This window comes from Pecten maximus, chromosome 2, assembly GCF_902652985.1.
Source record: "Pecten maximus chromosome 2, xPecMax1.1, whole genome shotgun sequence".
Lineage (NCBI taxonomy): Eukaryota > Metazoa > Mollusca > Bivalvia > Pectinida > Pectinidae > Pecten > Pecten maximus.
In genome coordinates, this window is record NC_047016.1 from 37063990 (window position 1) to 37077078 (window position 13089).

At 35.4% G+C, this 13089-nt stretch overlaps 1 protein-coding gene across 1 annotated transcript in view; it reads right to left on the reverse strand.

Annotated features, from left to right (window-relative positions):
• Nucleotides 1-2015: 2015 nt before the first annotated feature.
• The window catches only part of LOC117342778 (low-density lipoprotein receptor-related protein 4-like), a 31987-nt gene continuing 20913 nt past the window's right edge, over nt 2016-13089 (reverse strand). The window contains exons 13-21 of the mRNA XM_033905038.1: nt 12451-12631; nt 11985-12124; nt 11517-11673; nt 10911-11023; nt 10412-10546; nt 9557-9733; nt 7500-7676; nt 5617-5749; nt 2016-5197 (exon numbers count right to left, since the gene is read on the reverse strand). Coding sequence (XP_033760929.1) covers nt 5158-5197; nt 5617-5749; nt 7500-7676; nt 9557-9733; nt 10412-10546; nt 10911-11023; nt 11517-11673; nt 11985-12124; nt 12451-12631 — 1253 coding nt within the window. The 3' untranslated portion in view covers nt 2016-5157. The remainder of the gene's footprint in view (nt 5198-5616; nt 5750-7499; nt 7677-9556; nt 9734-10411; nt 10547-10910; nt 11024-11516; nt 11674-11984; nt 12125-12450; nt 12632-13089) is intronic.

Genomic DNA, 13089 nt, shown 5'->3' on the forward strand with positions numbered 1-13089 from the left:
TCTCAAGACAGTCTGCTAGAATTCACCTACACGGTCTGACACGTGGAGAAAAACATAGATGTGAAGGATATACGCCGCATAAGGTCACATTATGTGCGACGAAAAATACACTTTCAAATGCGATACGTCTCCACGTATAGAAGGTGGAAAGTACTTTGTAAAACTTCGAATAATGCATGCAGTGTTTGGAAGTGAACGTGGTTTTACTAAAAATGGAAGAGCATGTAAGTGTTAATATTGAAGTGTGTCCATAATCCTCTGATATTACAAGTTCATGCATTAGTGATTAAACTGATGAATTGACTCACATTATTCTCCAGGCATGGTTGGAAGAAAAGTGCAGCTCAATCAGATGTTATTGCCTTGAGTCTGCAACAAAGTAGTAGGTGGAGTAACGGAAACCTGTGACGATGACCCAGTGAGTCAACATTTATGACCATTTTGAAGAAAAATGGAGCGAATGTCAATATCCATGGACACAGCAGAAAATACGTCGATCAAGAAATATCTGGACATTGAGCATCCAACTGAAACCAATGTAATACTTGGCATGCTGAAAAGGTATTGCTAAAGTGCTGAAGGCAGTGCCATAGGCCCAAAGATGCACGCAGTTACATGGCACAGTAAACTATCACATCTATTTAATGGGTTATTGTATATTTTGTACTTGTACTCGCTGTTGTTTGCTGCCGGTTTTTTTACAGTATTTGAAGCATTATCATCGGTCACAGTTCATTTACTGGGCAATGGAAAAGGGTCTCTTATGTGGAAGTCAGTCACCGAACTAAGGCCGGTGCAAGATAATTCTGTGAAAGGGAATGTATGAGCGGCTAGTGTCGCTACGTCTCAGGAATTCAGTAGTAACATTGTTTCCATGAATAATGTTGTCAAACTTTTTTAATCGACATCAGAGGATGGCTGTTCCCAGGATCCTCTTGATCGCCAATCGCGGTGTATATCAGACACTGAAAAGCGTTTGAATGACTATGATTGATTTTCATAAATAAAGACGCTTTCGCAGGCATCTTATCGATGCAGAACAATGACACAATGGTCAAATGATTAAACGCCTTCAAACGACCCCTATCAAAAAATAAGGAGACCTTCTAAATAGCCTATGATTAATCAAGATGCCTGCGGTTATGCCATTGGGCTTGGAATGTAGGGGGATGAAGAACTACCAAGTTTGTTCAAATTAATTACATTGACCCTTTTTCAAGATAACGTGAGTCAGACGAGTACGAATCTTTTAACAGTTTCTTACGCTAACCGAGAGACCCAGTTCGAAGATATGGCCCTTGCATTTGCATTTGTAATAGATACTTGAAGGAATCCTTATTAGGAAACTAACATTTGTTATGCAAATATCAACAGTTTTCTTCAGAATATGTCTTTTTTTGTATTTGTTTTAAGGTATGAATTAAGGAACGTGCACTTTGGCGTCTCATCCAGAAATCATGGTTGTCATCTGTTACGGCCGCTATGCAAAACAGGTTGCGAAGATTTCAAAAAGAAATAAATTATCACCTTTTCGTGGTTTAATGACACTTTGGGTATAATAGAGTAAATTTATTATTAAGAAGGTGCATTTTTGTGACTTTGAAAGCTGGCCTTGTCACCGTGACACATTATGTGACCCAAGAACGCAAGTTGTCTACTATCTATAGACGCGGAGCACAACAAATTTCTTCGTGAAACAATTCATTATTCAATCATTTCAGATTAAAAATGATAAAAAGAGAAAAGGTTTGTTAGCTGATACTAACTTGGGCAAAGTATAATACAACAATTTGTTAATGTTTGAAATCGATACTTACTACTCTTACTTACGTGTAGCATCTTAAAAACAAGATTACCATTTAGAATGTTATATTCCTTAAAGCGAAGGGGTTTAAATATCACGATAACGGCAAAACATTTAATGATTTAAAATTTATGATTAATGTATATGTAAATTGAGGAATGAAACAGAGGTCAATATATATAAGGGGGAATACAAAAGAGGAATACACTCGTATATTTCCTATTGTTTATTGACAGACGAAGGTTCTTTTTTAAATAAAATTATGTGTACAATACATTAGACAATATTTCTGAATAAATTGGCAAATATACAAGAAACGTGATCCAAGAGGGTTATTTGCGCCCACCATTGAATGATCCAAATTTTTTCGATGTTAGACTGATCTTTTCTGTATTTTAATTATTTGATTAGAAGGAGAACCTAAATATGAAATGTAAGATATGTGACAGAATTTCTGTAAATTAGAAATAGCAATGCTTAACTTCAACTGTCAGCCATTTTGTTTTCTGGATTAGACTCGTTATTAAACTAGGAACTAAGGACAATCTACGTATGAATGTTCATAATAATCTTTCCCAAACTTCCCAAGAAAAAGCAATAAAAAGACTGTTTATAGCAATACAAGAACTATTTATGGACAGATAGACGGCAGACTATGGGACGCGGGCGATTTCAATTCAAAATCAATTTTTCTAAACTTAAAAAGGAATATAATGAGAGAAAACCAGCATGCATTGTATATCCCTAGAGTCAAAAGTAGTAATGCTATAAAATGGACATATGCGGAAAATGTACTTGTAGATTAAATAGGCAACCACAAAAATCGTAAACTGTAAATGACAATATCAAAAATGTTAAAAAGATAATAGCAAAACTATTAAATAAGAATGCTGTAATAATGGAAGAAAAATAAAGGAAAATGACATTGTAATAGACATACTATAGTTATTTATTAGGAAAAATGTAATACCGAGGGCTAAAGCATCCTCCAGCCAGATTTAACAGGGAATCCTCTAAAGAAAGTTCCATGGCGTTCGGTCTTTTTTACAACACTCGTCTGCTCGCTCTGCGTACTTGTTCTTCTTCCGGTCATCTGCTGATTCACACGTCTTCCGCGGGCAAATTCAGTTTCACCATAACTAGTTTCTTCTTGTTGGTTGATATCAATACGTCTCCGAGTTTCTGCTCCTCCAAGAATACTCAGGTTGGCATTTCATGCTATCCTGATGGTGTCAATCCCTCATTGTGTTCAACCTGTGCAAGTTTCGTTAACACCTCATTATGCCGCTAACTACATACGTTGTTGGAAGCACATCACATACATCCTTGAGAATTTACTGAGCTGCCATACTGCGTATATGCAGAACTCTGTCCATGACATCTTCTTCTCATCGTCTCCCATTGTGTCCATGCCCCTTGACTCCCCATCTCAACCTCTTTCCTCTTCCTTGCTTTCCCTTCCTGTTGCCGTTAATATCCTGTATATGCTGTTTTCTGTCTGTTGCATTAATATCTTTCTGTGATTCAACTTATTCTTGAATAATAGAATCATTTTTTATGTGCGTCAACACGTAACCCTCAAAAAGGATTATCATTGACCAAGCTTGACTCCTGATTAATGTTTACATTTAACATATGGATAACCTTTTATTCTTACAAATTGATCATGTGAAATAAAATATGTAAATGGTATATTATAATTTAGTAAACAACGTCTCCAATTAAGCATAGTTATTTATATCATTTATGTCATAGTTAAAACACATAAAATACACACATGATGATGCGATTTCACACTCACAATATCGATATACCCGATTTCTTTCATGAATTGTTGTGCGAATCATTTACCGCAGAACATGTTATGATAAATATGGAAAATACCACAAGCAAATGCACTATTATTTAAGTATTAAGTTGTATAGGGTATAGGTTCAACCATAATGATTGAGTTAAATATATTTTATGTTATTGAGGTATAACACAAAAACGGAGTGTACCCTACTCTGGGTTTTTGTGTGTTATAACTCAAATACAATACAATATATTTAACTTAATCCTTATGATTGAACCTATACCCTGGAACAAATCACTTTATTGATGAACTCTTCCCTCTCACAAATCATTACGCTGCTCCATCCGCCAACTAAAAGCGACGTCATAAACGGCGACGTCATCTTTTACGTTAAGGAATAATAAAATAAACAAATGGGAATGCTTGTTATGACAATATTGACTTATAATAAACAAGTGAATGGATTTCTAGATTGAACTGTATTAATCATATGGATTTTAAAAGATGTAAAGAAAAATCAGATAAAATTATGGTATTATGATAGCCAAATTTGCTATTGAATTGTAATTAAAATTTTCACAAAACAGTAGAAACAAAATTAGAGGCCTTTAACTAAATCCAGTGGGTATAAAAACTACATGTAAAATAAGCAAAAATTGTAGAATCTCTTGATCGAGTGATTACTGCAAATGACAATACCTAAGGGGTACTATATAAAGCGACTTCCCTCAAATGAAATTTCAATAAGGGAGGTGAGTCTGATATGTACATTGGTAACGCATAGATACCAATAGGAAGCATGTTTGACAAATAAACGAAGCATATAACGTCAATACCATTTGGACGTGACAATAATCTTATAAAATGTAAGCGTTACGAGTTAATATTGGTTTTTCTTCTACGTTTCTAGCTTCCGTCATACATTGTATATATTTGTCTATTGTGTATGAAGGAAACGTAGTTTCATGTGGAATATTGCTTACTTACAAAACCAGATAAAAAAGAGTACTACTTGATATCATATTCCATGTAAATATAATGACCGAAAGATGGAACAACTATCGCTTAACCATCCGCCTATAACTTAAAACGGCATAGATAGTTAGATATTTGATCAGATATCAATATTAAAATTCAATGTATTCATTGGGACAGTCAGTTTTTTTATACATCAAGCCAATAATAGCAAACTATCCCGTGGAAATAGTTATCTCAATGTCCATTCCCTTAGCGAATCAATGTCATATAATCGTCGTTCCCTCTTTGCACCGAAAGAATCGTTGGCTGCGATCTCGCTGAGGGACCGTATTGGATCGATGCTGGCTCCTCGTAGGGGGGAGCCGGGTCACTGTAGTCATTTTGGTTTGCAGGTATGGTATCATACGTGGATTCTGGCCTCACTGAGTATGGTGGAGTTTGAACTGCCATGGTATGATGACTTGATATTTTCTCTTGTGTCGGGCATGCTAAGTTATACATTGCTTGGTTTACCATTCCTGGAGCTGACATCAATTGCTGGTGAGGCACTTGTTGATTAGGTGTATAATATACGTTCGGTTCACTTCTTGTCCCCTCTTACACTGGGTAAGCGACGCCTGCTAATATTAAAATTATATCTTTATAAAAGGTTTTGGAAAGGAAATGATTAACTTTTACATTCAAAATTGACAATGAATATCACATATTAATGAATCGGCGACCCAAAATCATTTTTATAGAAAAAGTATATAACCAGTGTAATTTGTGCAACGCTTCTACTGCAGCGCGAAATGCGCCAAATATAAGATTATCGCTAAAATATGTATTTATAGTATAACATGTATATGCGATCTTTCTATTATATCGATCACCACAGTGACCGTATTGATATTAGCGTTAACCTAATTAATGTAACAATATAAACGCATTTCTCTGCATTATGTACGTAAAGTAGAACTTCTTTTGGAAAAATATTAAAATACTTAAAACAATTTTTTCAGCTTTTTCGTTTAATATATCAACAACGTGATGACCTTACCTTCTTTTAACTACAACACATACGATCGTCACTATGGTAACCGATAAGATTGCCAGGCCAGCAAGTCCAGCTCCTACGTATACCATTGTCTGCTGATCATTATCCTTTGTGTTGGCGGCAGTATCAGATTCAACTACAAGTTAAAATAATAAATAAATAATAAAAAAATAAATAGATAATGAATAAATGAATAATAAATAAATAAAAACTAAAATTGTTTACATTCTGTTTGGCATTTGTTAACATGTCGTTAGTAAACCAAGTTGTAGTATATTGGATTTATACTAAAACAGTAAGAGGTTTCCTAGGTAAACGAACTAGGTCACTTTCGGTTTCAATATGAGGATCTTTCCGAATTTGTTAGTCTTTAGTTATAAAGACCGCTAGGAAGTTTAAAACATCTTTACGAATATGAAAGTATGACATTATTAGTTTATTATTAGAAGCGCTAAAGCAATTAAGTTTGTCAATGTCGTCTGCTAGCGACGCTGATTTTACCGACTAAATAGGGAATATGTTTCAGACGAAATACTCGCTTGCTATTGGACTTGTTATTAGCTACCGGCAGAACGACTTTCTACGTATAAATGTATATTCATTTGAAAATACTGCATATACACTTGATAGAAACGATCGAGACTCTCTATACAATCTGTTGTTTGAACCCGCCTCATTACTTCTAAATAATATATCAATACGCGATAACTACTTTTATCCCAAACCATAAATACAGTAAAAAACCTAGAGGACAAGGCGACATTTTTGTGGAATAAATAAAAAGCAAATTTTGTGTTAGAACCATTTTATGTGTGCTCGTTGTTTATGACGACACAAAGGACTGCAGTCATACTTTAATATCTCGAACTCTGATTACACGGACACCCTGTTTATGTCGAAGTAAAACTTCCAATACCAAAATTATATCAAAAATCTACTCAGTAACTTCGAATGCTCGGGATATATCGAAGTCTTTTTAAGACATTATATTTACCTCTCACCCGAAATGTATTCACATCGCCTATATACTAGTATACAGATATCCATACATGTCTGTGCAATAAAAACAGCGATCGATTACCAGTACCGAGGGTCAACTATTTTGGACTATGACAGACATCCATGGTATACCCTTTTTATTACATGATCACTAAAACACACATAGAAATACTAAAATCTTGACTTTCCTATAGGCCTAGATTCGTCTAGCAGTGTTGACATCTGAGTGTCTTAGATGCTTGAAACGGTAGGACGAAATTCCAAAACGTCACATGTGTTCAATAATTTGCTCGTGATTAAATTCCGAAACGCCACAAGCGTTAAATAGTACGCACGTGATCATGCAAAAGTCATTATAGCCATGCAATACATGGGTAGTTCAAAATAAAGCTTACGCGTATAGTTCAGGAAAATCAAACGCATTGTATAATGATAATGTTTAATGAACAGTACTACCCTGATGAGTTGGACATGTAGACATACAACATTGTTGTTCTGATCAGAGCAACATGTAAGTATTAGTTAACAGTTTATTCCCTTTACATGGGTCATCATGGCTACTGCAGTTTTTGCAAAAATCTTGGACATCTTTGCTCCTACATGCTTTCCCCCAGCCGCCTTTATCTCAAAGCAGTTCAAAATACATTAGGCACTTTCATAGGTAAGTGATACTGGTATCTTCAACATATGTCACATTTCAGGCGACATTATGAAAACAAATACTGTTCAAGCTACTTTTTCTGGCAACTCTCTGATAAACTGATGTGTTAGCAGAAACGTTACAAAAACAATGTTTGCTAGAAGGCATGCAGACTAATGCCGTTAGCGGAGAACAACTGCAAACGTCAATTGAGAATATGATCATATAATTGAAGTCTTGTACTTACTTTGACAGAGCTGTTGTAGATTTTCATTCCATTGTCCATCCTGTCCACACATCAATGTGTCAGTCGCTACTGTACTGGTATAGCCCGAATCACACTGGAATGTACACACATCAGCAGCGTTACGTGTGCACGGATATTTTAACATTCCATTAGGTATGGCTGACGGACATCGTGTAACTGTAAAATATACATGCATTCCGATTCTACTATAAAAGTAATAAAGAATACCAAAAATAACACGGGATCGTAGCTCAAAATATATAACTCGATAAAACAAGAATGATTAAAAATGCACATTACCTCGAGGACACTTGAAAAGTACAATGGGAAAAATAGGGTTTGCAGTTAGTTCCATTTCAATGGGTCAATCAGATTATTGCATGTTTTTGCAAAAACAAAAAAGACTTATCTTTACTGATGCATGTTTTCCTCAAGCCATCTATATGCCATAGTGCTTCAAACATGTGTCCTCATTTGTCAGTTTGCAGGTGAATTTCAGAGTTTGTGGCAACTTCAAGACAATTTGTTCACTAACAATACAACTATATGAGAGAAAATAGTATTCAAATGAAATGTTTGTAGCAACTCTATGTCCCCTATATGTATTTGTTCGCCGCAAAAAAGGATGTTTACAACACAGCTGCCAGAAGGACGCCGCAAGCGAAGAGCTATTGAAAACGACGTGGAATAATTCATGGCAAACAATTTTGTTTGCGAAAAAGCTTTCCATGTTGCCTGCAATACTGACTGCTTTGATAAAATGGTCATATGCTTAGACTTTTGCACTAACCTTGACACAGCTAGTTGTAGATTTTCATTCCATTGTCCATCCTGTCCACACGTCAATTGTGTCAGCAGCTACTGTACTGGTATAGCCCGAATCACACTGGAATGTACACACATCAGCAGCGTTACGTGAACACGGATCTTTTAACCTTCCATTAGGTATGGCTGACGGACATAGTGTTACTGTAAATAAATTCGGATTTTACTATAAAAGTAAAAGAAAACATCAAAATTAAAACGACACCGTAATTCAAAATCGAAAATCTGAGGGTAAAAATCAACAAAAGCACACATTTACATGGAAACACATGAACAGTGCAAAGCAAATGAGACTAGGTGTACCGAGCAGTAAGTCACTTCTAAATCTTCGACGGCATCTGCCGCTCTTATATGGATCAAATTCAGGTAAGGAATCTTTTCTCTTGCATGTATTTCCCCAGCCATCATAATTTCGGAAATCAGTTCAAACAAATGCATTTAATACTTTCATTGGTAAGTTACACCTTTAACATATCATTGGTCAGCTTTCATGCGGTGACTTTTAAAAATTTCTTACGACTTTGCGGTTTTTCGTTTACCAGCATTGTGTATCTACGGAAGAAAGTATTGTTACTGTATATATTGTTTTTGTTGCAACTCCCAGTGGTCACGCAAATTAGTTTTCATCAAAGTTGCAGCAAAATTATTTTGTTTTCCAGAAAGGTTACCCCAGTATTTGCCAGAAGGGTTAGAAGGTTAGCGCTATCGGTAATCTACTGCAAAGTTTTGGTTACTGTTTCTGAAAAACAGATTTGTTTACAGCAGGTTTGCCGCAAACTTGCTGCAAACGTCTTACTTCTGTGAGGGCCGTTTGTACTTCATTGAATGCACTGATATAAGTTTTCCAGGTTGATTATAATTGAATCCATCCATCGACCAAGCGGTCATGCATATAGAGTATTGTCCTCACCTTGACAGAGCAGTTGTACATTTTTATTCCATTGTCCATCCTGTCCACACGTTAATGTATTAGACGCTGCTGTACTGGTATAGCCCGAATCACACTGGAATGTACACACTCCTGCGACGGTATATCTGCACACATCGACGAACTGCCCATTGGGTACGAGGGATGGACAAGATACTGAAAATGGAAAAGAACTGACTAAATATATTATACTTTATTTGTATTTATATTTGATCAAAAAATCGGATGTCGGAAAATATTTTCATATCTTATAGATTTATTTATCGCTTTGCAAACTGGCATATATTTGATGTTTTGTACTTACCTTGACAGATCACTTGAAGATTTTCACTCCATTGTCCATCCTGTCCACACGTCAATGTGTCAGACGCTACTGTACTGGTATAGCCCGAATCACACTGGAATGTACACACATCAGCAGCGTTACGTGTGCACGGATCTTTTAACCTTCCATTGGATATGGCTGGCGGACATCGTGTTACTGTAAATATATTCGGATTCTATTATAAAAATAAAAGGAAATATCCAAATTAAAACGGAACAAATAATTCAAAATCGATAAATCGAGAATAGAATAAACAAAAATATATATCAAATCAAAGACATTTGAAAAGTACAAGGAAAGTATTATGTTTACAGTTAAATATTTAAATGGGTCGTTTAGGTTACTGTAAAAAAATCAACAAATCGATCAATTCAGAATAAAATGAACAAAATACTGATGTTCATGGAGACAATTGAAAGGTACAAGGCGAATAAGTCCATATCTTCCGAAGGGCAAACGTCATCTGTTTCATCGACGACAGTGGCCATACAAATTTAGGTCAAATTTGGGTAAAATCATATTCTCAATATGAGAATTAGATTGATGAAAATGGAGTCACCAGGTATGTCAACAAACAGCAAACAAGGTTGACTCCACCTCGCAAAAGGGAATTCAACTATTTCTTAATAGAATCATGATGCCGGTCATAAAACTTTCAATTTGCCCTTATCAATCCGCCAATCTTAAAACCTTGTGTATACATACTCAACTTTATTTTTAAACCATCACAAAGCTTCAGTAATCAAAGTGTTGGATACGTATCTACACATAAGGAAGGAGTATCAAAACTATGTAATATTTAAAATTTTCTGCTTAAAAGTAAAAAATATTTACCTCCTTGACACGTGTAAGGATCATCCGACTTGAGGTCTGTACCATCCTGACATGCGCAGTATGATGACGAAGGTGACGATGAGGGTAGACAGAAGGTACTACATCCGCCATTGTTGTTTGCACAGACGGAACTCACTAATAAATGTTACAATAATAGCTCAAAAAAGCATGTACTTTTTACTTTTATCTATCATTCTATTACGTGAAAATAATTTTTTGAACATCGTTCACCTGTACTTTTTCCTTTCTTCCGCATGTCTAAATACAAAGGCTGTTTAATTAAAAGCATGGCTACTATGTTTGCTGTTGAGCAAATATAAGCAACGGCTTATGAAAGTGTCTGCTAGTTTGTTTTTAGCAAATTGATACAATATTTAAGTCCTACTTCGCGCCTCCAAATATTCAGCACAATGTTTTCAACGCTTAATAATCAATAACGTTGCAGCGATTTAGCAAATATTTTAATCGTGGACCGATCTGATTGGTACAAAACTCTCACCTGGTTGTAGCTGTCCTGGGTACGCATGTATGTTCAGTAAGAATCCTAATTCAGCGTTTTCTGACATAAACGCCACTTCGGTCCCACTCAGAAGATTCATCTTTACAACTTTACTGAAATCGGTCGATGAAATATAGTGATAAATTCTAAGGTTGAGATAATAGTTAAATATATAAGTTCCTCTAATGAGGCATTATTTGCAACATGCTTGCTTTTCTAAATATTTTAGCCATGCCTGTTTAGCATATCAAAGGCAAATTCATCATATCGCTAAAGGGCCTCATGCGATGCTATCTATTATTTTTATTTACCAAGCAATATACCTTTCTGACATAACGGATTTTTTTATTTTTAAAAAGCTAAGACGTTAGAAGAATACGAAAATGTATGGAGTTTAGTAAATTCTAAGTAAACGATACATTCTAAATACTGTAAAATGTAAAACGGCACATAAAATGTTTTGGCTAATATATGCAACATAGAAATATCATTATGAGTAAATATGATAACATCAGTATGAGTCAATATAATAATATCATTATGAATCAATATAGTATTAATAGCCAATGATGTTCGATATTTATCGAAGCAATTTTTTCTACTCACTGTTTTCTTTCAGACGTAAGGTATATAAAATTGCCATCTATATCAATAGATCGTATTCTTGAAAAAGGAGTGTTGAATTTGGTCCGTCCAGATCCTGACAAACTACTCCACTCTACGTACGCGTTTCCCCTTAGAGATGACCAGTACAGTCGGTCAGCTAAAAAGACAATGTTTATGTAATTTCAACAGTAGTATATATATTTTAATGACAGCAGGGAAACTCTTTTCCAATTCTTGCCGGCACTGTAATTGTAGTATATAACCGTATTTAAACATATTTGTACAATGATCAATTGGAGCATCAACCTTCCTTGCCGAAAAAAAAATGTCCAGACGAATTTCAATTTGTGCAATACTTTTTTAAATCAAGATTACCATCAAAAGATACATGTACTTGTTGTTCTGTCCATATATTTATAATGCCCAGTCTGACCAGAGACATTATCTTAGCAGGGAAATTCTACTAACTTTTGTAGTCAATGGCTAGGTTTGTAAGGTAGTCGTCGGCGTCCAATGCGATGATAACACTCGAAGATGTTCCGTCCATTGAAGCTCTAACGATGTTTAGAAAGGTATCATCCCGATCATGATGCGTATAGAACATCAGTCTGAGAGCAGAAAATTCAATTGTAAAGCACTGGTTGCTGAAGTGATAGCATTGTACTCGGGATATCTATGTACAATATTGACAGGGAAGATTCAATTGTAAAGTGAATAGAAGGTATCGTTCTAATTGAGCATTGCTTAATGATGTAATACATGTAGCTCAACATTAGTGCAGTGCGGAAAAAGGCACTCAAGATACTTAGACCGGAGCAATATCAGTGTCTTCTGCATGCTGATATCAATTAATGGTTTACTGTTTTATGTATATCATATGCATATCAATTTCAAAATACACAGTTGTATACATAATGCTGATTCATCTACCTACCCTTTCGATGGATACAAGGCTAAAGCCTCTACATTGTTCAAGTCTTCCACCAGAGTTTTAGCCAATCCCGTAGAAGGTTTGAGTACTCCAACATTTCCAAGTGAAGTTTTGCCTGACATCGCATAATACAGAATACCACTGGAATGGTCCATGACTAATGCGTCTACGTAGGAGCTGAAATCTGTTAATAGATGATAGTTACAAGAGGCCATTGGTACCTTTATCGCTCATATAGATATTTCAGCAATTATGTTTAATTCCAAGCAACTTCGTTTCATAATGTCTTAACGAAACGTTCATCATTGAAAAGATGCATTATTTGACCTTGACCTTTAACCCAATGACATTGACATTTGGTCATATGATTCTTTGCTTAACTCAAAACAACTTTGCTTTCATAATGTCATAACAAAAATAACCAAATATTAACCGAATCCTTTCAGTCCTAAAAATGAAAAATAATTTTAAAGAATTTTGTATGTTTTCCCCTAGCGGGCACAGTCCCTCAGGCTCCTACAGACCAGAACCAACGTTTTAGTTCCCCTTCCCTGATGCAGACCAAATCGAAGAAAATCTACTTATTTGTTCATGACAAGTAGCGATTTTTATGAAAGTTACCACAGAGGCTGCATCCCGCGG